Source organism: Hippopotamus amphibius, chromosome 7 (assembly GCF_030028045.1).
Source record: "Hippopotamus amphibius kiboko isolate mHipAmp2 chromosome 7, mHipAmp2.hap2, whole genome shotgun sequence".
In the NCBI taxonomy this organism is placed as follows: domain Eukaryota; kingdom Metazoa; phylum Chordata; class Mammalia; order Artiodactyla; family Hippopotamidae; genus Hippopotamus; species Hippopotamus amphibius.
This window is the reverse complement of record NC_080192.1, coordinates 11,467,176-11,493,668: the sequence shown is the minus strand read 5'-3', so window position 1 is coordinate 11,493,668 and position 26,493 is coordinate 11,467,176. Positions and strand designations below refer to the sequence as shown.

Below are 26,493 nucleotides of genomic sequence, written 5' to 3'. Positions count from 1 at the left end.
TGGTAACAAGACTTGTATGTGTCTGAAAGTTTGAGAAACACTATTGTAAGGATTAAATTGGGTAATATCTGTATTGTTTCTGATGCCAGGCGGGCAGTCAAAGGTAGCAATTTTTGTCGTTCCTGATGTCCTTTCCCCTTCATGCCAGACACAACTTCCCCATGAATTGTCCTGGCTTCCCACTGAGGCTCAGGTGGTCTTACTGCTAAAATATCTCATTTATTCAGTGCACAAGTATTTACTGATCTCCTATGAGTAAGCATTTGGAACTGCATAACACCTACTGACATTTATCTGGGGCTCTTCTTATGTGCCAGGCCCTGTGCTAAGTGCCTTCCATGAACGAGCCCACTTAAACCTCCTACCAACCCCATGATGCCATGGGCCTTGGCTTCAAAGAGATTACAAATACCTAAAGCAGGCATCGCTAAACTTTTTCTGTAATGGGACACATAGTCAATGTTTCTGGCTTTGCCGGCCATATGGTCTCCGTTGCAACTACTCAGCTCTGCCCTTGTAGCATGAGAACAGCCATGGGCAACATGTGAGCAAATATGTGTGGATGTGTTCCAATAAAACTTTACTTACAGACACAGTTGGTGGGCCAGATTCGGCCTAACCATCGCAGTTTGGCCACCCCAGGCCAAGAGCATAATGCACTGTACTGGGGAAAAGCTGCGTGGTCCAGAGTGGGGAGATGCTTTGCTCTTGACTGAGTGGCCATCACCATGCCTGGTTCCAAGCTGGGCACAGAAGGCATAGAGGTACAAAACCAGGCCTGGTGCATCCCTTTATAGGGCTGCGTTCTCATGAAGGAGATATAGCACAGATGAACATGTAATTACCAGCTGGGATGAAGTGCTATGCAAGTTAGCCATATGGCATCATGAAAGCAAGTGACGGGCTAATGTCATCTGTAGATGGCTGATGTTGCCTGAAGGATCAGTGTATGCTGGGACTGTGTACATACGTGAACCCATTAGTTCTCATTTACAACATCATGAAGTAAGTGCTATAATTGCCACCATCACACAGAGGCTAAAACTGAGGCACAGAGAGGTTAAACCTCTTGTTCAAGGCCACCCTGCAAGGAAATGGAGGAGCTGGCTTTGTGAACCCAGGGAGTCTGACCTTAGGCTCTCTGTGCATAACCACTGCATCACCCCCGCCCCGCCTGCTTTCAGAGCATCCTCTGAACTCACATGGGCATTGGGGAGGGCTTCCCTGAGGGAGTGATGTTGGTGCTGAGATCGATGGATAAGGAGAATCTATTTGGGCATAATAGAGACAGGGTGTTCTAGGGAGAGGACGAGGCATGAGCAAGGGCTGGAGGAAGCACGGCTCGTCTGGGGACTTGAAAGGGCTGGTCACGAAGCTGGGGCTCTGGGGAGCTCTAAGGGAGGTGAGGCAGGCCGGGGCCAGGCCACACGAGGACTCATGGGTCGCCTTTAAAGGCCTTAAAGCCAGCAGGGCTGTCACGATCTGATTTGCATTTTAATAAGCAAATGAATATGTCAATCCCAATCTCCCAATTTATCCACCCTCCTTACCCTCTGGAAACCATAGGTTTGTTCTTTATATCTGTAACTCTGTTTCTGTTTTGTAGATAAGTTCATGTGTACCCTTTTTTTAGATTCCACATATAAGCAATATCATATGATGTTTGTCTTTCTCTGTCTGACTTACTTCACTCAGTATGTAGAATAGATAACTAATAAGGACCTATTGTATAGCACCGGGAACTCTACTCAATACTCTGGAATGGCCTATATGGGAAAATAATCTGAAAAAGCGTGGATTATATGTATATATATAAAACAGATTCACTTTGCTGAACACCTGACACTGATACAACATTGTACATCAACTATACTCCAATAAAAATTAAAAAAAAGAAGCAAATAAATTAAGAAGGGGTCCAGGGTGGTCACAGGGCACCAGGAAGGAGCTACTGCTGCTGACCAGACAAGCGACGGTGGTGCTGGGACCAGGGTGGGTACACAGGGTGTGGGCAGAGGTGGGTGCATTTGGGGGATGTTTAGGGGGTGAAGCAAATGGGTGGATATGGGTGGAGAAGAGGGTGGTGTTGAGGATAGCTTCGGGGTCTCAGGTTTGCTGTCTGCCTGGACACAACCACTTACGGGCCTGGGAGAGGATCGAGCCTGAGGGATGAGGGGAGGGAAATCAAGGTTTGGTTTGGGGCATGTGGAGTCTGAGGCGCTTTGGGGACATGCACGTGGAGTGTGGAGGGGCAGTCGAGTGTGTAAGATTGGGGCACAGAGGTGCAGTCTGGGCTGAAGCTGTAAATGGTGGGGGGGTTGCAGGCACAGAGGTGAGCACAGCAGAGCTTGCACACAGGAGCCGGGGGTTCACCTCGAGGCTTGAGGAGCCCCAGTGTTTGGTGACTGGCTCGGGAAGACCTTGGACCAATTTCCTGTTGTCCCCGGGGCCTCCACTTCCTTGTCTGTGAAAATGGGGCTGAAAATCGGAACTCTGTCTACCTTACAGGGTAATTAAATGGGATGAATGTGGAAGCTTTTGAAAACAGAGAACCTTAGTAGACTATGAACAATGTATTGTCTTCTATGCTGGTGACAGAAATGAAGAGTGTCACAAGTACCTAGGAGGGGATGACGGCTTGCCTTTTGGAGGTGGTGGCCTCAGCCATAAACTCCTCTCTCACCCTCTTTTGGCCGAATTCTGTAGACAAGTCATCTTGTGATCCAGCGCCCTGTGGGCCCGGCACCTATGGTATCCTGCTATGGAGGGCATAGCCGGAGGACAGGCAGACGGCTGCACACGGGGTCCTGCTTCCTCACTCAGTCTGGCAGGGGAGGAGGGGGGATAGTCTGTGGGGGTGGGATGGCGAGAGGTGGGTAGATCTCTGCCTGGTACTCACTTTTTGCCTGGCCTGTCTTAGGGCCTGAGTGTGGGCTTTCCCTTCTCTGGGTCTCAGGTCTGGCTCTGATGAAGTTGGACCAGATGATCCCTAAGGTTTTATCCATCCCTGGTGGTCCTGTCCCCCGCTAGACCTCCCCTCAGGGAGCACTCAGCCAGGCCAGCCAGGTCTGGTCGTGCCTTCAATCAAAATAGTCGCCATGATCAGGTAGATGGGGAAGGGGACTCCTTATTTTCCAGGCATGGTGTTAAGCTCTTTATTCCATTTGGAATTTGGTCCATTCTAACGGGATAGAATCGCAGATGTGCTGGGTTGGGAGGAGCTTCTAGGCTCTGGGGCATCTCTCGCCCGCTCCTCCTGCACACTGTGCTAGATGGGGAGCCAGTGACCGTGAAAGGGGATGGGCTGCTGTATATGCATGTGAGAGTGAGTGTGAGAGAGTGTGTGAGTGTGAGAGAGAGAGAGAGTGATGAGGGAGAGAGGAGGAGAGGAGGGGAGAGGCAGGGGAAGGGGGGGGAGGGAGGGCCGTCCAGAGTGGTGGTTAGGAGCGTGGGCTCCTGATGCGGACCACTTAGGGTCCCATCCTGGCCCATCCTCTGGCTGTGTGGCCTCTGTGCCTCACCTTGCTCATCTGTATAACGGGGACACCAACAGTACCTACCTCTTAGGGTTGTTGTGAGATGAATGAAGATAACGTATAAAGTGCCAGGCAGGCACTCACATGGTCAAAGGTCCCGTGAACATCTGTGACATCTATTGACATAGGAAAGGAATTGCGGAGCCCAGCGAGCTTCCTCTGGGAGCGCCACCTGTGCAGGTCCTGGATGCTTTCCCACTTCCTGTGGTCTCTGGGGTGATCGGCCTGAGCACATCCCACTTGCTACATTGCCCCCCCCCCCCCCCCCCCCCCGCCACGAGCCTCGGTGCCCTCTTCAGCTGCAGGGCAACGATCAGCACACCCAGCTCCCAGGGCTGCGATGAGGGATGATGAGTCAACGCATTTGAAGCCATTAGAATAGTGCCTGGTACCCACAAGCACCAGGAAATGTTAGTTCTCACACAGCCGAGCATATCATTGCTGTTTCTCACGGGCCTGGGGTTACCTCGACTGATGTTTATTAAAGTGCAGGTCGTGGAGTCAGCGTGGTGGTGGTGGCATCCAGCACTTAAATAAATGAACCAGGACAGAACAGAAACTGTCTCCGTGGGCGGAGGGCGCGAAGGGGAGGTGCCATGTGTGAAGCATTGGCTCTGGCTGCCTGGATGTGAGTTAGTACGAGCTGTCGCTTAGATATTCCCCAGCTGCAGGGTGTGGTCACACCCACTCGGGTGACCTCTGGAGGGAAAGTCTCGCACAGCAATTTTGCTGGAAGGGGCTGCAGGTCTGGGGCAAGGGACAGGGGCACTCAGCCCTGATAACCAGGGAGGCAGGTGGCATTCTAGAAAGTGTACTGGGCTGGGGTAAGTTACTTTCCCTCTCTGGGCTGCAGTTTTTTCCTCATCTGTAAAATGGGAGGGTGGGGCTAGGTGACCCGCAGGGCGTGTCTACCTTCAGCATGTCCAGTTCATGTCTCCCTGAACTTCTAAACTGGAGTGGGAAGAAGAGGGTGGTGGACTTCCCTCAGTGGTCCCCTGGGGCAGCTGGGGAGCCCTAAGAAAGCACTCCCCTAGCCCTTGTCCCTTGGTGTTCTCAGAGCCCTCTGGGGGACTGGTATTCAGCGAGGCTCAGAGAAGTTGAGTAACTGATCCAAGGCCACAGAGCAGAACTCATCTTGGCTTCAGGACCTTTCATTCCAGCTCCCAAGCTCAGGCCTTGATACCTGGTAGCCGCGACACCTGCTGCACTAGGTACCTAGGAACCCCTTGGTACCCAGTGGGACTGGAAGAAGGGGTTGCGGAAGGGGGAACGGGGAGGAGGGGGGTTCTCGGAGGCTGGAAAGGGAGGCTTTGGCTCAGCTTGAGACCCTCCACCCACCTCCACCCTCATTCTGGGAAGACGGTGAATGTGACAGGTGGCTCTCGGGAGGGTGGTTCCTCATTTATTCACTCAGCAAACATCTCTCGGGCCTGAGTCAGGTCTTGTGCTGGGTGGGGTGGGGCATGGGTGGGAGCAGACTCTCTGTTTGCAGCTACTCCCCTCCGCGTCCTCACGCGTTTCGCCATCCAGTGGGAAAGAATCCGTAACAGTGGTCACCTCCCTGCGACCCAGCCTCCTCGACATTCCTGGCCTCCGAGGAGCACGACACTGTCCACTCTCTCCCAGCCAGGCCACCTAGACATCGTCTTGAGTCCTTTTTCTCTTGCCTCCCCCCATGCAGGCTGTCAGTACCTCCTGCCGGCTCCAGGACTGGCCCCCTTCTCATCCAGCTCCCACGCTTCTGCCCTGGTCCGAGCACCTGCGTTTCCAGCCTGGATTATGGCCATCACCTGGTCACCTCCGACTGGTCTCCCTGTTCCTGCTGAGACCCCATAGTCAGTTCTCCAGCAGAAGCGGAGTGGTGCTGTTAGCGTGGATGTCAGTCCTCACCTCTCTGCTCAGAACCTTCTTGTGGTCCCATCTCAGAGTAAAGCCAAGACCCACAGGTCCTGGCCTGGCTTCCCATCCACTGCTCACACCCTCTGCCTCACCACGTGGCCTCCTGGCCGCCCTGGAGCATGTCAGCCTCGGACACTCTGCACTGGCTATTCCCTCTGCCTGGAACGCTCTTCCCAGGGCATCTGCAGGACCAGACACACTCCCTCACCGCCTTCAGGCCTCTGCTCAAACGTTGCCTCCCCTCTCCGACCACTATACTGAAAACTCTCCGCTCTGTCTCTCTCCCTTCCTTAATCTTTATCCTTTGTACTTTTCACTGTGTAACATACACAACAATAAAGGCTAATGCCTCCAGAATGCTTACCATGTTCCGGGCTGGAGTGAAGGGCTGTCTTATATTGACTCACTCAAGCCTCATTACAACCCTGGGAAGGTACCAATGAACAGTGAGGAGTCTGAGTACCGGGGAAGTTAATTGCGAAGTGGCAGAGCCAGATCTGAACCCAGGCAGTGTGTGAACCCGCCGTTATGTTCTCCGGCCTCCTGCTGGTGGCCAAGTTCTGTAAATTTACCCCCAAATAATCCTCACATTGGTCCTCCCAGCTTTGGCTGTCTTCCATCTCCCTCACAAATGGCCCCTTACTTACATCTGTCCGTTCCTGACCCACAGCTGCCCCGGGGAACTCTCCTCCTGCCTGTTCTTTCTCTCAGGGGGTCAGTGACTCTGTGAAGATGTCAACTGACATAGTTCAAGTGTAATCAGGTGAGACCTCTCTTGAGGGGGAGGAACAGGCCCTGCCCAGAGCCTCCCTCCCTTCCCCCTTCTGTCCATTTCTGGCTCTGGAAAAAGAGTGATTGACATAGCAAGGCTCTGATACTGCAGCTCCTGTGTGTGTGTGTGTGTGTGTGTGTGTGTGTGTACATGAACATGTGACCTGTGGGAACCAGCCCCTCCCCTCCGCTCTGGGCAGAGTGTGTCAGGGGCAGTAGCCTGCGCTGGGACCATCACCCGCAGCCCCAGGCTCTGACTGTGGGGTGGGGAGAGCTTCACCCCACCCTGCAGTCCTGGGCCACACTACAGTGGATTTGGGGGTCTAGCACACAGTAGGTGCTTAATACATGATTGTGGAAGGAAGATAAATTCTTCTGAATCTTCTTCCCCACTCCAAGTCACACTGGGACAGTTTAGAAATACCACCTCCCATCTCCTGGACACAACGCACACACACACACACAGACAGACACACACACCATGAAGAGACCCACGTGCACACAAGTAGACACATGCAAACACACAGGCACTTATATTCCGATTGATGCATGGACATGCAGGCACCAAAAGACAGAACACAGCACAAACTCACGCCCTTATGCACAAGATGCAGACACACCAACACATACTGACAGTCACAGGAAGTCACACCCAGGTCACCATCATCTCTGTTCTTCACCAGCTTGAGGTAAGGAGCTTTGATAAGAAGGGAGGGGGCTAGGGAGGTCCCACACACAGTGGACCCAGCCGATGGCCCCACGGAGCTGCTTGGGAAAAACAGGCTGCTCACCATTCCTTTGCGGGTAAGCTAGCAATAGGTGGGCAAGGCCTGTATTAACCACACCTTCGTGGGGCCCAGATGTCCAGTGGCCTGGAGGGATGATGGGGACTGGCTACAGCTGTTCCTCTCTGGACTCTGCAGCTCAGGAGAAGCTGTGGGCCTTCTCAAGTACCCATGGGGGCTGGGGAGTAAGAGCTTGCATTCATTCATTCATCAGATGTTAATTCAGTGCCTTCTTTCTGTCCCGTCTTCCAAGAGGCGCTGGACTTGCCTGAAGCTGGGCTTGCTGGTTTGAGAGCGAGTGAGCCCCACTTTCTCTGCCAGCCCAGGAGATGAGCTCTGAGCTCCTGCCAGCTATGCCCTCCTGGCATTCTCCCTCCTCCATCTCTGCTCCAGATCCTCCATCCAGCTGGTAGATCAAGGATGGCAGGGGTTACCCAGGCCACCTCGCTGGCCACCCCTCCTCAGCTCCTCCCCTGGAGCCTCCTCCTCTGCATCTAAGCTTTGGAGTCCTGAGGCTGGGTTCCTGAGCCTCTTCTCTCTCGGCACTGCTCCCTTGGTGCCTTCCTCAAGTCTGAGGGCTTTAAATGTCATCCCCATGCTGACAGCTCTCAGACTCCTGTCTTGGGCCAGGACAGCTCCCCAGAGAGTCCGTAGGCCTCTCTAACTTAATGGGGCAGATACTAAGCTTCCATCCTTCCTCAGCCCAACTTGCTCCCTCTATGGGTGCAAACCTTGGAGTCATCCTTGATTCCTTCCTGTCCCTGGAAATCCATATTCAGCCTTTCAGAAAATCCTGTGTGTGTGGCGGGTAGTTGAGGGAGGGAGGGAATACGGGGATATGTGTATAAAAACAGATGATTGAACTTGGTGTACTCCCCCAAAAATAATAAATAAATAAATTAAAAAAAAGAAAACCCTTTGTGCATACCCTTGGGAGTATTTTCAGGCTCTGACCCCTTCCTACCTCCTTCACTGCCACCAGCTTGGTTCAAGCTGCTGTCGTCTCTTGTCTGGATGATTGTAACAGGCTCCTTGTTTCTGCTTGTTTCCTTCACCAGAATGTAAGCTTCACAAAGGCACTGGCTCTCTGTTTTGTTCACCCTTGGCTCCCCAGACCATCAACAGAGTCCTGTACATGGTGAGTGGTAGTGAATGTCTCCTGAGTGAACGAATGAATGAATGAATGAATGTGTCTTGAGTCCAAGTCTCTGCATTGGTGCCACCTTCCCTAGGGAACCCTTCTGGAATGACTGCTTCCAGTCTGGGTTAGGGGCCAGGCTCCCTCAGCACCCCACACTGCCTTCTATTCCTGCCTGAGGTGTCTATGTTAGGGTCCCGGGTCTGTCCACCCACGTGGCATGTGTGCTGTGGGTTTAACAGACCAGAACCGGAAGCTGACTCAGGCCCCGCCCACCCAGGTGCAGCTCCACTCACCTGCCTGGGCCAAAAGCACGCCCTTCTCCAGAAGCTCCACCCACCTCACTGGGGCAGGGGATCCTCCTAGAAGGATGACCTCTGTCTTCTAGCTTCTCTAGTCAACCAGGTTAGAGCTTAATGGAGGGTGATGGGAACTCACATCTTCTAGCTTTAAAAAAATCACTTTTGTTGTCTAGCCCCAGACTAGCATATTATACATCAGGGTCAGCAAACTCTGCCAGGTGAGGTCTGCTGCCTGTTTTTATAAATGAAGTTAAGTTTCATTGGAGCAAGAATAGCCGCGCTCATTTGCTTCCATGTTTGCTTTTGTGCTACAAGGTCAGGGTTGCGTAGTTGGGACAGAGACTGTATGGCCCACAAAGCCTGGAATATTTACTACCTGTCCCTTTACAGAAAAAGTTTGCCAATCAATCTCTGTTATAGATGCTGAAAAAATATTGTTGTATTAAGTCAACTCAAGTCAGAGCCTGGGAAACCTGCGCTGCTAACGTACATTCAAGTCTTCCGTCCGGAGACACAAAAATGAACCAAACACTCTAAGCAATTCTCTCTTTAAGATTAGGGAATTGGAGGTACAGAGTAGGTAGGAATATCACTGAAGAATCCTATATCTTTCCTTTATTTAGCAAATAGCATTTAGTGAGCACCTACTGTATTCCAGGAACTGTTCTAGGCAGAGCAATGAATGAGACAAGAGTCCTGCGCCAAGCACTTGGCATCTGGCTGATAAAGCATCACAGCCTCCCTGTGCTCAGCCAGTACGGCTTTGGGCACCTGCCCACTTTGCTCCACCTCCCACCTTCCCCCTCATGTGCATTTCTGCCGGGCCCTGCCTCCCAAGTCCAGCTGTTCCTCTGAGGGTCCTCCCACCAGGCTGTGCTCTACCTGCAGCCACAAACTGTGTCTCATTCATTCCTCCGGCTCTCCCCAGCACTGAGTACAGCCTGCAGCATACAGAAGGTGCTCAATCTGCCTTTATGCCACCATGAGGCTCCTTTGGGAGCCCCAGCCCTGGTAACGGGGACGACAACCAAATGACCCTTTAGGAATTCCATCTGAGAGCAGCGCCTTGCAGGAATTCATAAAGGGAAAGGATGAGCCTTGTAAGATGTTTTCCTCCCCTTAAAAAGAAATCTATAGATGACGTGATGTTTCCTTACCTTCTCTTCCCAGCTGCCTGGCTGGCTTCATGTTCCATGGGCTTTGCAATGAAACGCAGATTTCAGGCTGAACTGAGAGTTGGGTTTGATGCCAGGAGTAATTATTGAAAGCGACAGGGGTGATCCATGTAATAAAATGCCTCCTACATTTTTCATAAAAGTAATCAAGGGTAACACTAACGGCTGCTGTGGGGGATGGGAGGGAGGCTTTGGTGGGGGAAGGGCAGCTGGGAGCAGAAGGCGGCAGGGATTCTCCTGGGAGGAGAATAAGCTCCCTCAGGAAGTGCTGCCTGAAAGCCTCGAACAGCTTTCAACCACTTCTGCTCAGGGTGGCTTTGCAGTCCCAGGCATCAAGGACCCTCAGCCCCTCTCCTGGAAATCCTTTTCTTCCGGAACATTTTACCTTGTTAGTTTCTGCCGATTCTTGAGAGATTTCCTTTGGGCCTCAAAATGCTTTCTCTTGATAATATGTCTCAGGTGGATTTAAGATCACAGCTATTACCTCAGGATTTAACTTTGACTTGACTCGTGGGGAAAGAAAAAAAATCTCCTTGTTTCAGTGGAAGTTCCAATCTGCCACTGTCTGATGAGTTTCTTCATTGGGTTGTTCAAGAAATAGCTACTGAGTGCTTTTTACATGCCGGGCGCTGGGCTGGGAATATAATGGCGAACAAACTAGGTAGAGTTCTATCAGAGTCCTAGTGGAGTTGGCAGCACTACGAGGGAGCTGGTTGCTCAAATAGATGGGGATGTTTCAGCTGAAACCTAGAAGATGAGTAGGAACTTGCCCACAAAGAGGGGAGAGAAGAGTGTTGCAGGCACAGGGAAACGGCATACGTAAAGATTTGGCCACCGGGCAGGAGGGAAGGAGGGAGGCTTAGCTTTTTCCTGCCCTCTGTGGTGACAGGCATCTCTAGATAGTCCTGGCCTTTGGCTCTTGAAGGATGGAAGGGTAGGACCCACCACCAGGAGGGAGTTAAAAAAATTGCTTGTACTTACGAAGGAAATATTCTGCTGTGTCAGCTTCATAATCTGCATCCTCTGGGAAGTGATCGATCTGCTTGCAGAGACCTTTGAAGTTCCCTGGAAAACAAGGGAAGAAAGTGCTCGTGAGCCATCCTAGTCGCTGGGGACTCGGCGCCCACCGGCCTCTTCCTGACTTCTTACTCTTCTGAAGCTGGCTCAGCCCTCTCCCTCACTCTCAAAGGAAGGTATCGCTTTGTCTGTTTGGACATCTGCCCGGTGAATCAAAACACACCCCCCCCGCAGTGCTGCGGAGAGGATCTAAGGCTTAAGACTTCAAAACCCAGCCTTCCATCTCTACATCGAGGCTTCTGAGGATCAGCTGAGGCTTGGCGGGCGGTGGAGGTTTGAATCTGGGCTGGGGACTGCCACGGAGCAGGCTGGTGAACGCCAGTGCACCTGCCTCTGTGCCCCAGCCTGGGAGTCACCTCGCGTTTTACATGCCAGAAAGCAGATCGCTTTCCAAAGAAGGCAGACCCCAGATGGAGGCCGGCGAACGTTCCCACAGCCCTTTAGATGAGCTTGCAAAGCATTTTCCTATCTGCAATTGCATAGAGTTCACTATACGGAACCCCGCCCCGCAAAGTTCTAAAATGCCCCTAGGGTTGAGTCCTCACTGGAGGCTGGGTCACCTGCCAGGCTCTCTGGCTGTGACTCAACCTGTGTGAGGGGTATTAGCATCTCCATTTTACAGATGAAGAAACTGAGGTTCAGGGAGGCTAAATAACTGAATAAGTACTCGTGGCCAGGAAATGATGGAATCAGGGCTCAAACAAAGACCTTTTGTTTCTAAAAATTTCCTTGGTGATTGCTAAGAAGGTGAAAACCCCTAGCCCAGTGTCCAGCAGGCCCCCAGCAGTGATCACTAAATGAATGAGCAAATTACTGAATGCAATCTTCATAAAAACTCATGTGGAGAATAGAATTTACAAGCGAGGCTGCTTCATGACAGCAGAGATTTTTGTCTGTTTCATGCACCGTTGTATCCCCAACACCAGCATGGGCACGATGGAGGTTGCCTAACTTTCCCTGAATGATTGAATCCTCGAACCTGTGCAGGGAGATAGGGCAACAGTGGGTGAGAGGCAGTTTCTGCAGCTGGGCTGCCTGGGTCTCGTTCAGCTTCACAGAGACACCTCAATTTCCCCATCAGAAAGTGGAGATCATAGGAATTCTTCCTTCACTGATTGCCGTTGAGATTACACCAGTCGACATGTCTAAAGCACTCAGAGCAGTTCCTGGCATGTTAGTAAATGTGCTGGGGGCATTGGTGTGAGAGAGAAATGAAGCTTGCCTATGTTTAGCCCCTGACATTCAGGATTTTTCTGTGATGGTAGCTGATGTAACCTAATTAATACAGTCCTCAATACGTGTTAGCAATTTCTTTCTTATAGGATCCTGAGCCTTTGTAGCCCATAGAGTAGGTTTTATTATATACTATAGATGTTACTTAGAAATTTTAAGTAATTAGTACACAGACCTGTATATATCATATATAGCTGTATATATAGGATACAGGTGTGCTCACATAACTATTTTAGGTATTTCTAACTCTTATTGTGTCATTTAGGGAATTCTATACTGCATATTACAGAGAGGATGGTGATTGTCACTCTCCAACCACCCCCCTTAACTGTCTCTGTACCAAATTCGCTTCCTTTCCTAACTTCTGCAAGAAAAACAATTCCCCAGAGCACATGGGGGCTTCGGGTAGCTTCACTGAAGCTTTGTAGGATCCGAAGAGCACAGCGTTTCACTCAAAATGCTCCCGTTCAGGCAGGCGTCTTCTCAAAGTGTGCTGGGCACCTCTGGTCTTTCTTAGCACCTCCCCGCCCCGCACCTTGCTGTCCCTCCCTCCTCTGTCGTCCTGAGCACGAGCTGCTCTGCTCTAAGCATCTTGGTGCATTTGCCAGAGGCCTCCTCCTCCCCCTACTAGCTTATACCCCCATCCAGCCACACACTCTTCTCTCCTGAGAAGAGTCTTCGTACCTGCTGCTAAGAGGATAACATATCCTCCCCATTGTTAAAATTACATATCAATGTATTTGAAAAGTAGTGGCAAAGCACTTTCATTTTCCCTCAATTCAGTCCGACAAATATTTCATCAGCGCCAACTCCGTGCCAGGCATCTTTGTAAGGAATCCGTGCAGGAGGTGAGGCACAGAGAACAGTACTGACATGCCCCGAGGCTTCTAACAAATTTGGGACAGTGCTCAACCCCCAACCAGGGGATCACAGGTGGTGCCTCCACGTCTCTTTTCTAAGGGCCCCACCCTTTGGGCTGATGGACCACGCCTGCACCTGCTCCCCATGCAGCGTGGCTGTCCCACTGCCCCAGCCCGTGCCTCTGTCATCCTTGGACCATTGGGTCCCAGCACAGTGCCTAGCACAGGGGAAGAGCTCCGAGATGCTTGTTGAGAGGCTGTGTCAAATAATTAGCAGCCCAGACCTCTCCTGTGAGGTCCAGACCTGGGTATCCAACTGCTTGTTTGATGTCTCCTGGTGGATGTTTTAAAAGCACTGTACACTCAGCAGGTCCAAACCGGAACTCATGATTTGTCCCTCAAGCCTGGTGTTCTGGAGGCACCAACTAGGTCAGCCAGTGCCTCTCCATCACTCCCTCGTGCAAGCTGGAGCCCAGCCATCATCGCCATCTCCTCCTCTTCCCTGCAGGCTCCATCCATCATAACGTCCTGTCTGTATTAGCTCTCAGTACCTCTCAGACCCATCGATTTCTTTCCAACAATAGCAACACCCACCACCAGGCCACCCTCCTTGCTTCCCTGGCTGACTGTGGCAGTCTCCTCACTGGTCATTTTGTACCCACTTTTATCCGTCCCTACAGAGTAATCATAGCGAGCCTTTGAAAATGCAAATTGATTCAAGCCACCTCCAGTTTGAAACACTCAACAGCTTCCCGATGCCCTTAGGGAAAAGCTCAACATCTTTAACAGGGCCTGACCCTAACTTCTGTCTGGTCTCACCTGTCTCTTGGGGTACGTGCCATTTCTGCTGTCCTTCTTGCCATGCTTGCTCCTACCACGGGGCCTTTGCATATGCTGGTCTAGCTTCCTGTGCCCCCACCACATCCTTTGTTGTCCCTCCCTCAACCTCCCTTGGCCCTCCTACACATACTAGTGGGGTGTCTGCCACTATGCAGGCTGCTTTGTGTTGGGGGAGGTGTTAAGGCATGAGTGATGCTGGTGGGAATGTTCTAGTAGAGAGGGAAGAACTGATAACCCAGGGCGGGGATGGAGCAATGCAGGAGTAATGTGAGAGGGGATGAGGTCTGGGACACAAGTGCAAGGTTGGCCTTAAATGGACGATGGTGCGTCCACAGCACCGGGAGGGAAAGAGGGCATCTGTGGTTGCAGATACAGGGGATGGGAAGGCATGGTGTGAGTTTGTGACACTTCTCTTCTGGTTGCTTCTATTTTCTTGATGAAATGGGAAGCAGGATCCTCAACTGAGAGTGAGGAAGTGGAGGAAAGGTTGGAGATTTGAGGAAGGAGGAAGGAAGTGAAATTTTTCTCCATGAGAGTGGGAGAGGGAATGGGCCAGGCTTGAGACATAAAGTGTGTGTGTTGGTGGCTTGAAGGTCCTGCCTGAGATTCTGTGCTTTTCTCTGAACACATTTAGGATGTGGCTGCAGTCTAGCTGGAGGGTTGCCTTTAATCAGGATGAGGGTCTGTGAGATGAATGCAGGAAGAGGAGGGGGGAAGGGAGTGCAATTATGAAGACGAATCAGACCCTAAGCTGGTAAAGGGGGCAGTGAAAAGGTGGTGGGATCAAAACATTGGAGGCAGAAGGTGAGGGTCAAGCAATTGTTGGCAGGGGTGGGGTTGGGGGATGCTCACAGGAGTGAGCTGGAAGGGTGGGGCATGGAAGTCAGAGAGCAGATGCAGAAGACAGATTGTAGAGGGCGCGTGGTTATTGGAAACATCAGGGTCAAGGATAAAACCATGAACTGGGTGGTAGGGATGCCATTCTAATGGGGCTTCCCTGGTAGCACAGTGGTTAAGAATCCGCCTGCCAATGCAGGTGGTACACGGGTTTGATCCCTGGTCTGGGACGATCAGATCCCACATGCTGGGGAGCAACTAAGCCTGTGTACCACAACTATAGAGCCCACACTCTAGAGCCCGTTAGCCACAACTAATGAGCCCATGTGCCGCAACTACTGAAGCCCACGCGCCTAGAGCCTATGCTCCACAACAAGAGAAGCCACCGCAATGAGAAGCCCATGCAACACAATGAAGAGTAGCCCCCACTCGCCACAACTGGAGAAAGCCCACATGCAGTAACAAAGACTCAATGCAGCCAATAAATAAAAAATAAAATAAATAAATAAATTAAGGAAAAAAAAGAATCATTGGACTTCTTTAACAAGAAAAACAAAGTATTTAGCAATGCTCATACAAATTAATATACAAGACAAAACTAAATAACTTTCGTATATAAAACAAAACTAAATGTTTGCTTTTATTTCCTATATACACCAGTTACATATTATAAAACTGCTTACCCCCAAGTTAAACACTGACGTGCAAATGATTCATCAAATTATTCTAATAAGCCCCAAATCAATGGGTTGGTTTTTAGAAATTATTGGTGTGATCTTTTGATGATGAGGCTCTTTCAAGCTAAATGGTGGCCCTGTCTGGACCGAGATTTGACACGGGGAACCACACCAGATGCTTCTGGCTCTTCTCCGTTAGAGTAAGAGTCATCCTGTCTCTGTGATACAGAGTTTTCTCCTAAACTACCTGACACCACTCAGTTGGAGGACTTCTCTGAGAAAATTGCCCTCCATCCTTGAAAGTGCCAGAGTTGGGAGTGGCGGAGCGGTGGTGGTGAGAAGGACAGAAACCTCGGAGGCAGTGCTCTCGTGGGCAGTGGGGTGAGCACAGCCTGGTCCTGCCACTCAGGGCTCTACAAAGGTCCTGTTCTTCTTGGACCCTTGCATACCCCCTGCAGAGCCAGATGTACCAGGGCTTGTAGAAGCACAGAGCTCACCCCTCCATCCATCCTTAGGGATTGGGGAGAGTCCATGGGCCTCAGTCCTATCCCCTCCCTTCTCTGCCTGTCACAACCTGGGAGCCACCCTGTCTGGCCCTATTCCCTCCACTTGGTGGGGCTGATGGATGCGGACGGGGCTTCAGTATTTAACAAGCAGTGATGCAGGACTGGTAAGGGCTGGCTGAGCAAGGGGGCAGGCCAGGTACTGGGAGGACTGTCTGTCTGCTTGTGAAATCTCCCAGAGGACCACAGGAGTAGCACTAGGGAATGAGGTAGCGACAAGTGGCAAACGTCTCAAGGAATGGGTGGAGGGATGCTTGGGAGGCGAAGAATTGGAGGCAAGGGGGAGTCAGGGTAGAGAAGGCTGGGATGATCTTCAGGGAGAAAGGATTTTAGGGAAGATGGAAACGGCAGGGAGGGTCCCACCACCCGCAGGCCCAGGGGTGTGGGCAATAAAACACCCCTGTGTGGGTGATGGCAGGGGGTGATGTCCTCAGGGGAGGACAGGTTTCCATTTGAACAAGAAGAGGAGAGGTTGAGAACATGGGGGATTTTGCTGACATCAGGATAAAATTCCAGAAAGCCCAGGGCAAGGATTTGTGGGGCTCAGGGAGTTGGAGATTGGGTCAGAACCCTGAGGGACGAATGATTAGCAGTGAGGAATGACTGAGGTAAACTGGGACCCAGGCTACGGCAGGACTGGTCCCAATGGTGTCTGAGGCTGACAGTGAAGATGAGGCTGTGAGGGTCAGCTGGAAGCATAAGGGGTGTCCAGGGGCACTTGTGGCCTAGGACTCAGTCTGAGGCTCATGAACGGGTGGTGCTACCAGCGGCATCCCATCACCTTTGGTGGAATTTAAGTTTGGTAGAACATCTGTGTCGACAGACATTACTCCCAACAGTGAAGAGGGGTGTGATCTTGCTTTCCTGATGTCAGCCTAGGGTTCCACTGTGTTTCTTTCTGGTTGGTGGTCATGAAGCCCAGGAATTGATACAGCTTCAGGTATAGATGGATCTAGGTGCTCAGAAAAATCTGGTGTCTCTACCATTTCTGTTCATCTTGCCTCTCTCCCCAAGATAGAGACCAAGGGCTGACTAAGTGCATGGCCCTGGGGTGGTGGAGGAAAACCTGACCTGATCTTTGCCCTTCAAGAGTGCACAGTCTGGGGGGAAAGATAGAAAGCACAGAATTTATTAGAATCTAATGTCTCACATCCTATATTAGCGAGATGTACAAGGCCTTATAGGAGCATAGTTTAGCTAACGTTTATGTAGCACTGACTCTATGCCATTCTCTGTGCAGTCTGCTGAGGACCTGAAGGAAAAAAATGTACTTTCTGTGCCCACAGAGCATGCTCTCTATCGAGGATGTGTGTTGTGACAAAGCAGGGCATGTCTGGGAGCACACGGAGGGCTGCAGGTCTAGGTGTGTGAGTTCGCATGTGTTGACACAGCCCTCCTGACTCAGAAGGTAGAGGAATTAGCCAGGTGAAGCAGGTAGGTAGGGGTGTGTGTGTGTGTGTGTGTGTGTGTGTGTGTGTGTTGGGGATTGTGAGGAAGCAGTGGAGGGTGAGAAGGGATTCTAGGAAGAGGGACCAGCAAGAGCAAAGTCAGGGAAGTTCTGGGCACACAGGAGGAAGCAGAGTGTCTAGGGGGGTCAAGCAGGTCCTCCAGGGCAGAATTGGGGGTAACAGGGAAGCCTGGAGGCCATGGTGTACTGGGGCTGGCTTGTACCAGCTGATTGTTAATGTCTCTTCGTAACTCACACAAGTAGGTTGAAATCAGCCACAGTGGGAGTATTTGCACCATTGGCATCACAAACACTAGAAATCAAGGTCCCCCTTTTCCTGCCCAGAAAGCCAGCTGTTAAACATCTATGAGCACCCCCCTGGCGGAAGGGCAGTCTTATGTGAGGGGTTGGCTGGTGCAAATATATGGCATCTTTGTGGGAATGGAGATTGGCAGAAAGATTGGTCCCATTGAGAGGGCTAGATAGGTGAGGGTGAGGGCAGGCGATGGCTGGGGAGGGGGCAGGGCCAGGTCCCACAGGGGCTTGTGGTCCAGGCTGAACTGAGGAGGGGGCATCTCAGCGTCCAGTCCCCCCACAAGAATCAACTTTGAGCTTTTGCAGGATGAGGACATGGGAGACTCTCCCCCCATGAACTATATAAAGGATTATTCTGCCAAGGGGCCCAACGGCAGTGAAATCTCTACTGAACCCCTACCCCAGCAGGGCCAGCCATGCCGCGCCAACCCCAGAGCCCAGGGACTTCAGGCCAAGCCAAGGCAAGGCGGGAAGGCCGAGGGCTGCGCCTCGGGCAGCCACAGCTCTGCCTCCAGAAATTTCCTGCTTCAGACTGAAAATTTCAGCTTGCAGGTATTAAGTAGTTTAAAAGGAGGTTTCATCAGCTTTGTAAAAAGCACATTAATATCTCTCAACACCAACTGCTGTCTCATTTCTTTGAGATACAATAAGCTCTTCATAAACCTGGTCATTAAGGGTTGAACAGACGCTGTTTTATTTTCCACATATGCACGGAAGGCTAAAAGAGCAGCTCAGAGCCGGGAAGGCGCGTGGAGGGAGCTGGCTGACGCACGGGGAGGAGGTCGGCTAAGTAATTTTTTAAGTGAAGCAAATGAAGGGTTTGGTGGGAGCTGCTTGTGCTGTGTTTTAAACCTTTTCTGCTCCTGGCTGTTTGCTTCGCTGGCAGGGCCCTCCCTGATGGCGGGATTAAGGAGACCTCGGGGCAGGTGGGCGAGGCCTGGCTTGTCCCTCTCGGGAACCCCAGCCCCCAAACAGCGCTGACACCAGCTGCTGCTGGAGGCTTTGAAACAACAGGCTCTGTGGCTGTCCGTGAGTTCACTCATTCCCTGTTCACTCATTCATTCATTCACTGAATTGTTTCGAATGCCTGCTGTTTGCTAGGTCCCATGCAGGCACTGGGTGGGGTTAGAGTGGGGTAAGAAGGCTGTCCTGCCTGCCTGCCTTCCCCTATTCTGCCCTATCTCGTGCGCTGAGCTCTCACCTTCCAGAAGCCTTGGGCACAGCACTGAGCACTTGCCCACACAACCTCTGGGAGTATATCCTGTCCTGATTCTTGTCAGCTTCTTCTTTAGTTCTTTCCATATGATGTAGGGAAGAGATTGGACCCCAGACTCAGAGAGTTCCAGCTTCTAAGCCTGACTCTGCTATTAGCTGTGTGGCCCTGAGCAAGTCATGTGACCTCTCTGTGCCTGTTTCCTTAGCTGTCAAACGGGGATATTAATCCCTGCCCCAATGGGTGATTCTGAGGGCTCAGTGAGATAACAGAAGTGAAGGCCCCTCAGGCAGTTCCTAACCCAGAAGCAGGCACTCAACGAATGTAATCCTCTCTTCTCTTTCTTCTTCAAATGACACCTCTTTCAGAAAGCCTTTCTTGATTGCCCTTAGTTGGAAAGACGCTTCCCCTCGTCTATGCCTCTGTGAAGTGCTATGCCTCTGTGAAGTGCTTCTAGATTTTAAGGGGCATAGAAATCACTAGGGGATCTTGTTAAACCAGATTCTGACTCGGTGGGTCTGGAGTGGGGCCTGAGACTTTGCATGTCTAACAAATTCCCAGGCAGTGCTGATACTGCAGGGTCCCTGGTGGATCACACTTTGGGTTGGTTTTTGAGTACTTTGTATCTGCTTTGATCATATTCTGTGTTCTGATATCATTGTTTAGGAATAAATAGCTGCAAATCTGTAAGTTTCTCAAGGGCAGAATTTCTTCTAGAGAGCTTCCTGAACATACCATATTTCCTTTGATTCCAAGATGCTCACATGCACGTTTCAGTGAAATTGGGATGTCTTATAATTGATGGGTTCATTTACTGCCTTGTGTCTCTTTTCTCCCCCCAAATCATTCTTACATTGTTGGTGTGTCTTATAATTAATGATAATGGCTACACAACAAGTGTTTATTGAACAAATGGACAAATAAACAAATGAATCTGTGTGCATGTGCCTATGTGGGCAGAGAGTGTTCTTTACATTTCCATTCTCCTGAACAGATGAACATTGTGCCAACTATTGGAATCCCTGGGGCACCAGGATCTTTTGCACTTCTCTTATTAAAAGCCTACTTGAGGGCTTCCTATGTGGCCCCGTGGTTAAGAATCCTCCTGCCAATGCAGGGGACAAGGGTTCGATCCCTGCTCCAGGAAGATCCCACATGCCATGGAGCAACTAAGCTCGTGCGCCACAACTATTGAGCCTGTGCTTTAGAGCCCGTGATCCACAACTATTGAGCCCATGTGCTGCAACTACTGAAGCCCGTGCGCCTAGAGCCTGTGCTCTGCAACAAGAGAAGCCACGGCAATGAGGAGCCCGTGCATCACAACAAAGAGTAGCCCCCACTCTTCGCAACTAGAGAAAGCCTGTGTGCAGAAATGAAAACCCAACACAGCCAATAAATAAATAAATAAATAAATAAATAAATAAATAAATAAATTAAAAAAAGAGATAGCACACTGATTAAAAAAAGCCTATTTGACAATATCAAAATATGTGTATAACCCAAATCCAAACAATTTCTCTTAGAAATATGCCTTGGGAAACCCTTGCATGTATGCATGAGAAGATGTGTACAAGAATGTTCCTAACAGCACTGCCTGAAACAACAAAACAACAAAAATGGAACAACTCACATTGCTATTGTCAGAGGAAGGATAATAGCTTGGAGTATATTAATATAATGGGATATTACACAGCAATGAAAGAGAGTAGATTACAGCTACACATGTCAACACAGTTGAGTTCCACACACATAATACTGAACATAACAAAACAGAAATAGACTCACAGGCATGGAACATGAATTTATGGTTACCAAAGGGGAAAGTGGGGGGAGGGATAAATTAGGAATTTGGGATTAAAGTATACGTACTACTATATATAAAATGGATTACCAACAAGGACCTACTGCATAGTACAGGAAATTATATGCAATATCTTGTAATAACCTATAATGGAAAAGAATGTAAAAAAAGAATATGTAGATTCATATATATTTTACATATATATAATATGTATAATATATTATATATAAATGAATCACTTTGCTGTACACCTGAAATGAACATAACATTGTAAGTCAACTGTATTTCAATAAAAATTAAAAAAATTACTGAACATAAAAATCAAGCCATGGAAAAATACATATGGTGTGATTCCATTTTCACAAAGTTAAACATGCACAACTGGACAATAGCTTGTTTAGAAATATATGTTCGTTAAAGCAATTATATTCCAATAAAGAGATAAAAAAAAATAGTGTACTCCTACTAGAAAAAAAAAAGAAATACCTGTTCGTGGTGAAGCTGTAAAGTCAAGCAAGTGATGATAAACACAGAATTCAAGAGGGTGTTGACCCGAGATGGGGGAGGGTGGGCATGGTGGCAGAGAGGGGACAGGTCAGCTTCAAGGCACTGGGATGCTCCACTTTTTAACCTGGTGGTCAGCACACAGGCCCTCACTTTATTCTTACTCTCTATGCTTTGCTGTGGCAGAGCCTGGTGGCTGTTTCCTAATGTCCTATTATCTCTGTCTTCCCACCTTTCACCTGGACAGATGGCTTCCCAGAATATAGACTTTAGTTCCCAGCCTCTCTTGCAGCTAGAAGTGGCCATGTGACCAAACTCTGACCAATGCAGTGGAAGTGGAAGTGGAGGGAGTGACTTCTGAGAAACATTCTTCAGGGGATGGCACGTGCCCTTCTCAGCCCTTTCCTCTGCGCATGTGGAGTAGGGGGCTCCGTGTTGGACCACGACACAACCTTGAGGATGGACAGCTGCATGACGGGAGAATCAAATAAAGGCATCTGGGCCATGCCACCATGGAGTGTCTTATCTCCTGGACATCGTATCTCCAGAGTCGGGGGATGAGAGAGAAATAAACTATCTTCTTAATTTTAGTTAAAAAAAAGGGGATTTCCCTGGTGGTGCAGTGGTTAAGAATCTGCCTGCCAGTGCAGGGGACACAGGTTCGATCACTGGTCCAGGAAGATCCCGCATGCCGTGGACCACCTAAGCCTGTGTGCCACAACTACGGAGCCTGCGCTCTAAAGCTCATGAGCCACAACTACTGAGCCCTCGTGCCACAACTACTGAAGCCCGTGTGCTTAGAGCCCATGATCCACAACAGGAGAAGCCACTGCAGTGAGAGGCCTGCGCATCGTAACTAAGAGTAACCCCCACTCGCCGCAACTAGGGAAAGCCTGCCTGCAGCAATGAAGACCTAACACAGCCAATACATAAATTAATTAATTAAAAAAAACCCTTGTTGCCAAACCTAATTGTAATCGATGTAATCATACATGTTAAAATGGTCTTTTGTAGGTAGTTAATATTAGATACATTTTAAAGAATCCTCAGTGCTTGCATAGAGCAGGTGCACACTAAGAATCTACAGAATAATTTAGGGAAAGAATGAATTAAAAATTGTCTCGATGTTCCTCACAGCCCCTTTATTCAGGACAAACTTTGCTTGGGTTCAGTGCCGGCCGTGGCTGTGAATAAGGGAAGAGGTGGGCGGCGGCATCGCTAAGAATGAGTGTGCGAGAGAGTAAGACAGCCTCAGTCAGACAAGGGAGCCAGGAAGGAGGTACAAGATAATGGGTTTGACCTCAAACAGGAAGAGTGAATAGATCCCAGTGAAGAAAAGTGAACCAGGATTGTTTGTGCTTAGAGGTTGTGGACCAGGCCCCAGAGATGGTTGTCAGGGCCCTACACTGAGGGCCCTTGGAGTCACAGGCAGGGTTGCTCTCATTGGATGCTGGATTGATATGGGTCTGACCTCACCAAGACTGAGAACTTGGAAGGATCTGGGTTCTGAACTTTCAGGCCCCTTTATCACCGCCCTGCAGCTCAGCTCTGTCCTCCCCACCCCATAGCACTGACAGTGGGGCAGGCTCCCAGGGACAGGAAAACCTCAGACCCACAAGCACCACAACGTAATTGAAAGCCTGTTCCCGATGAGGTTAAGGACCCTCCACAGAGGTAGCGAGTCAATCTAAAATGTACTCTATAACGTAGGCCTGTAGGTTGGGTGTTGTCATAAGCTGTGAAGAAACTTTCCCCAAATACAATTCTATTAGTTCAACTCCTGCTGCTAGAGAGACAGCAAAGGTCAGCCTCAGAGTCTGGAGGCAGGCAAGCTGGGTTCATTTCCCGGTTATACCATGGAACCTCTCTGAACTTCAGTCTTCTCATCTTTAAAATGGGGGGACAGTAGACCTGCCTCATAGGACTGTGAGCATTATTTAAAGCACTGCATTGAGAAGGCTTAGCACAGTGCCTGGCACCCAGTAGGTGCTCAGTAAGTGTCAGGTGCTACTGCCTGGGCCCCATGCTGGGGGTATGGATGAGTCAAACGCAGTCTCTGCTCTCAAGAAGCTCACAGACCAGTCAGAGAGAGTAGTGATTACACTCTGATGTCAAGATTGCTCTCAGGTGGAGGCAGGCATAGATCCTCTAGAACAGGACTGATCAAATGGTTCTGTCAACCCCAGAGCCTCAGGAGTAGGCGGATAATTAATAAATACTGTCATGTGCCAACGACTCTCCATCCATCTTGAGAGGCTGGCGGCGTGGTGGAAAGATGGCTGGGCCGCTTAGTGAGAGAGCTGGCGCTTGAGCCGTCTTTCTGCCACGTCTTAACCATGTGATCTTGGGCAAGTCATTCACTTTGGGATTCATTCAGTATTTCAGCTGATCCTCAACTTCTACTGAGTGCCACTAGCTATGGTGGTTGAGCTGGAGATCAATACATCAGGAGTCCCCGTCCCTAAGAACAGAATCTAGGAGACATTGAGACAAATAATTAATGTATCTGACCCACAGTGAAACCAATAGCAAGGGTGGGGATAGTCACGGTTGGCTCCTTGGAGAAGCTGCCATGAGCTAGGTGCTGGGCTAAGCACTTTACACTTAATCCTAAAAAAAAGCCTTTTATTATTTTCTCTACTTTAAAGGTGTAGAAATAGAGGCACAGAGAGATGAATATATGCATTGAAGGATTCACAGTGTGAGCAAAGCAGCTGGGATTTGACCCCAGACAGTGGGGTCCTAGTGACCACGAGACAATATTGTTATAGCAGAGCACAGGACACTGGAGGGTGGGCGGGGGGGTGCCTGGCTCCATCTGCACGGTGTTGGGTTGTCAGGAAGTCTTCCTGGAAGAAGCGTCATCTCAGATGAGCCATGAAGGATAAGTAGAAATTGACAGAGGAGTGGGAGGGTGGGCAGATGCTGAGGGGAAGAGCAAGGGTTAATCAGAGAGGAAAGATGGGATCCTGTGGCCAAGAGCTTTGGTCTGTCTGAAGCACAGATGGTTGGGCTGGATATAAGCGTGTGTGTGTGTGTGTGTGTGTGTGTGTAACCAGTCCAGAGAGGTAGTAGCTGCATTCAGATTATTCAGGATTAATAAGCTATGCAAAGTATGAACTTAGGAGCAGTGGGGAGCCACCAACTTTTAAACAGGTGGTTGATGTGACCAGACTTGTGCTTTAGGATGCTGGTCCTAGTGGCTGCATGGGGAGTGGACTGGCGGGATAAGCCTGGAAACCATGAGCCCAGTCCAAGCCACCAGCATCTCTTGCCTGGACCACTGTGATGGAAGTAGTCCAGGTGAGAGATGGAGGTGGCGCAGGCAGGGTGGGGCAGTGGCGATGGAGAGATGTGGGTAAATATGAAGTCAGTTGAGATTTTTTTATCTGTAAAATGGGGAAATGGTCCAGTCCTGCTTCCCCGAGGGTGTAATTGAATAGAGGAAATGAGTTGAAATTGAGAGCTAATAAACCCACTTGGTAAACTGCAAAACTGTGTGCAGAGGTGGAGTCTGATTAGCACAGTCATCCTTTAGCGAATGAGATGGGGCCAGACACACAACTCTCCCTCTGTATATATACCTCCTACTCCCTGGACAAACTGATGCTCTAAAACTCACTAGTTGTGCTACCTTGGGTAAGTCACTTTCCCTCCTCCTAGCTTCTATCTTCTCCTTTGTAAAAGGTGGTTATGTTGTTGTGAAAATGAATAAGATAATGTGCAGAGTACTTGACACTATGCCTGCCACATATGAAGTACTAGGAAATAAAAATCTTTACAGAGCTAGCATCTCTTCCACTACTCTGTGTACAAACATCATGGGGCCTGGTTGCCAGGATGTGTCTCACAGACATTGTCATCTGAGGGACCCTCCTTCCTGCCAGCATCTCATGAAGTCTCCAACATGTGGTCCAGATGCCTCCATGAAATGAGAAAATGCCAGTGGCCTTTCCTGCTTTGCAGAATATACCTTAATTTTTTGACCACTGATTTCCCTCAACCCTCTTTGGTTCATTTTCATCTGCTTAGGTACATTCAATTTCATGGCAGAGATCCAGGCCAAAGTGGTTAAATGCCACAGAAACCACTACCCACAAGGATGGAAACATTTCATGGGAAGAGGATTCATAGGCCTGGGGATGTGCATTGAACCACACTTGTTTCCAAGCCAAATGTGTTCAGATATCTTCAAGTCTCGCGTTGCCTCCCATTGCCTGTAGCACAAAGGGCAGACATCATCAGAACCAGATTCCCAGCCATGTCCATTTGGATCCAAATCTTCCCACCTTATCTGCTCTGACTCTCCTAGCTACGCTGGACTCAGGAAAGCATTTGCCTTTTCCCCTTTCCTCACCATTGCATGCACTTTCCTTCCCTGATGAATCAATCTCTCTCCTCTTCTCCATCTGAAACAATACCTATTTCATTCCAGAGGGTAGGAATGTACAGGCAGGACTGGGACTAGGGTCAGGTGCCCAGGGTTCAAATTTAAGGAGGTACTCACCCTCAGGGCTGTGCAGGTACAGTGAACACCTCTTTTAAGTTTGCAGCTTGCCCTAGCCTGGCCCAATGAAGGGGAGATGTTGGATTAGTACCTGGGTGGGTGTTGTGGTTTTCAGAACTCCCAAGGTAATGAGCTCCCTGTCACTGGAGGATTTCAAGCATAAGGTGGTCAGCTGCCTCTTAGGGATGCTGAAGAGGGCATTTCTATATTAGCTGGGAGGTGGAGTAGGTGCTTCTGAGGTCTTCCATCCTCTGGAAGCTAGGATTTACAGAGCCCTCCCTGATCCCCCAGCTCAGAACTGCTTCTCCTTCCTTTCAACTCTGCTTTTACCAAGATCACTCATCTGACAATTAACCACAGGCTGCCTCGTGACAGCTCTTGTATTGCTGTCTTGTCATTTCAAATTTCACTTGTGTATGTGTCATTTTCCTAATAGCGTTCCACATGCACTGAGGACAAGGATTGAACTGTACACTTTCTGTTCTCTATCTCAGTGGGTGTGGGAGCCTCTCTAATGTTTACTAAACATCTCCTCTGTGCCAATACTTTACATCTCACCTGATTCAATTATTACATCAATCCCTTGGGTAAGTTCTGTTAATGAGCCCATTCTACAGATGAGAAACTGGAGGCTCATAGAGCTTGTTTAATATCAGCAACTATTTTAAATAGAAACTCAGGACTAATGCTATCAGACTGCCTGGGTGTGGAGCTGCCACTAAGTTGCTTAAGTGCTTTTGGCCTCGGTTTCCTCACTATAAGATGGAATAATAGGGACTTCCCTGGTGGTCCAGTGGTTAAGACACCACACTTCCAATGTGGGAGTTACAGGTTCCATCCCTGGTTGGGGAACTAAGATCCCACATACTGAGGGGTGTGGCCAAACAGTAAAAAAAAAAAAAAAAAAAGGGATAATAACCTTACCAATTTCACAGGTTCTTGTGAGGGTTGAATAAGTTAACATACATGTCAAGCTCTTAGCTGAGGGCAAGACTTGGTCTTCAGTTATTGAT

The 26,493-nt window shown here is 49.6% G+C and overlaps 1 protein-coding gene across 1 annotated transcript in view; it reads right to left on the bottom strand.

Annotated features, from left to right (window-relative positions):
• Positions 1-26,493, bottom strand: part of CACNG2 (calcium voltage-gated channel auxiliary subunit gamma 2) — a 110,468-nt gene that overhangs the window by 5,945 nt on the left and 78,030 nt on the right. The window contains exon 2 of the mRNA XM_057742749.1: positions 10,588-10,671. Within this exon, the coding sequence (XP_057598732.1) occupies positions 10,588-10,671 (84 nt within the window). The remainder of the gene's footprint in view (positions 1-10,587; positions 10,672-26,493) is intronic.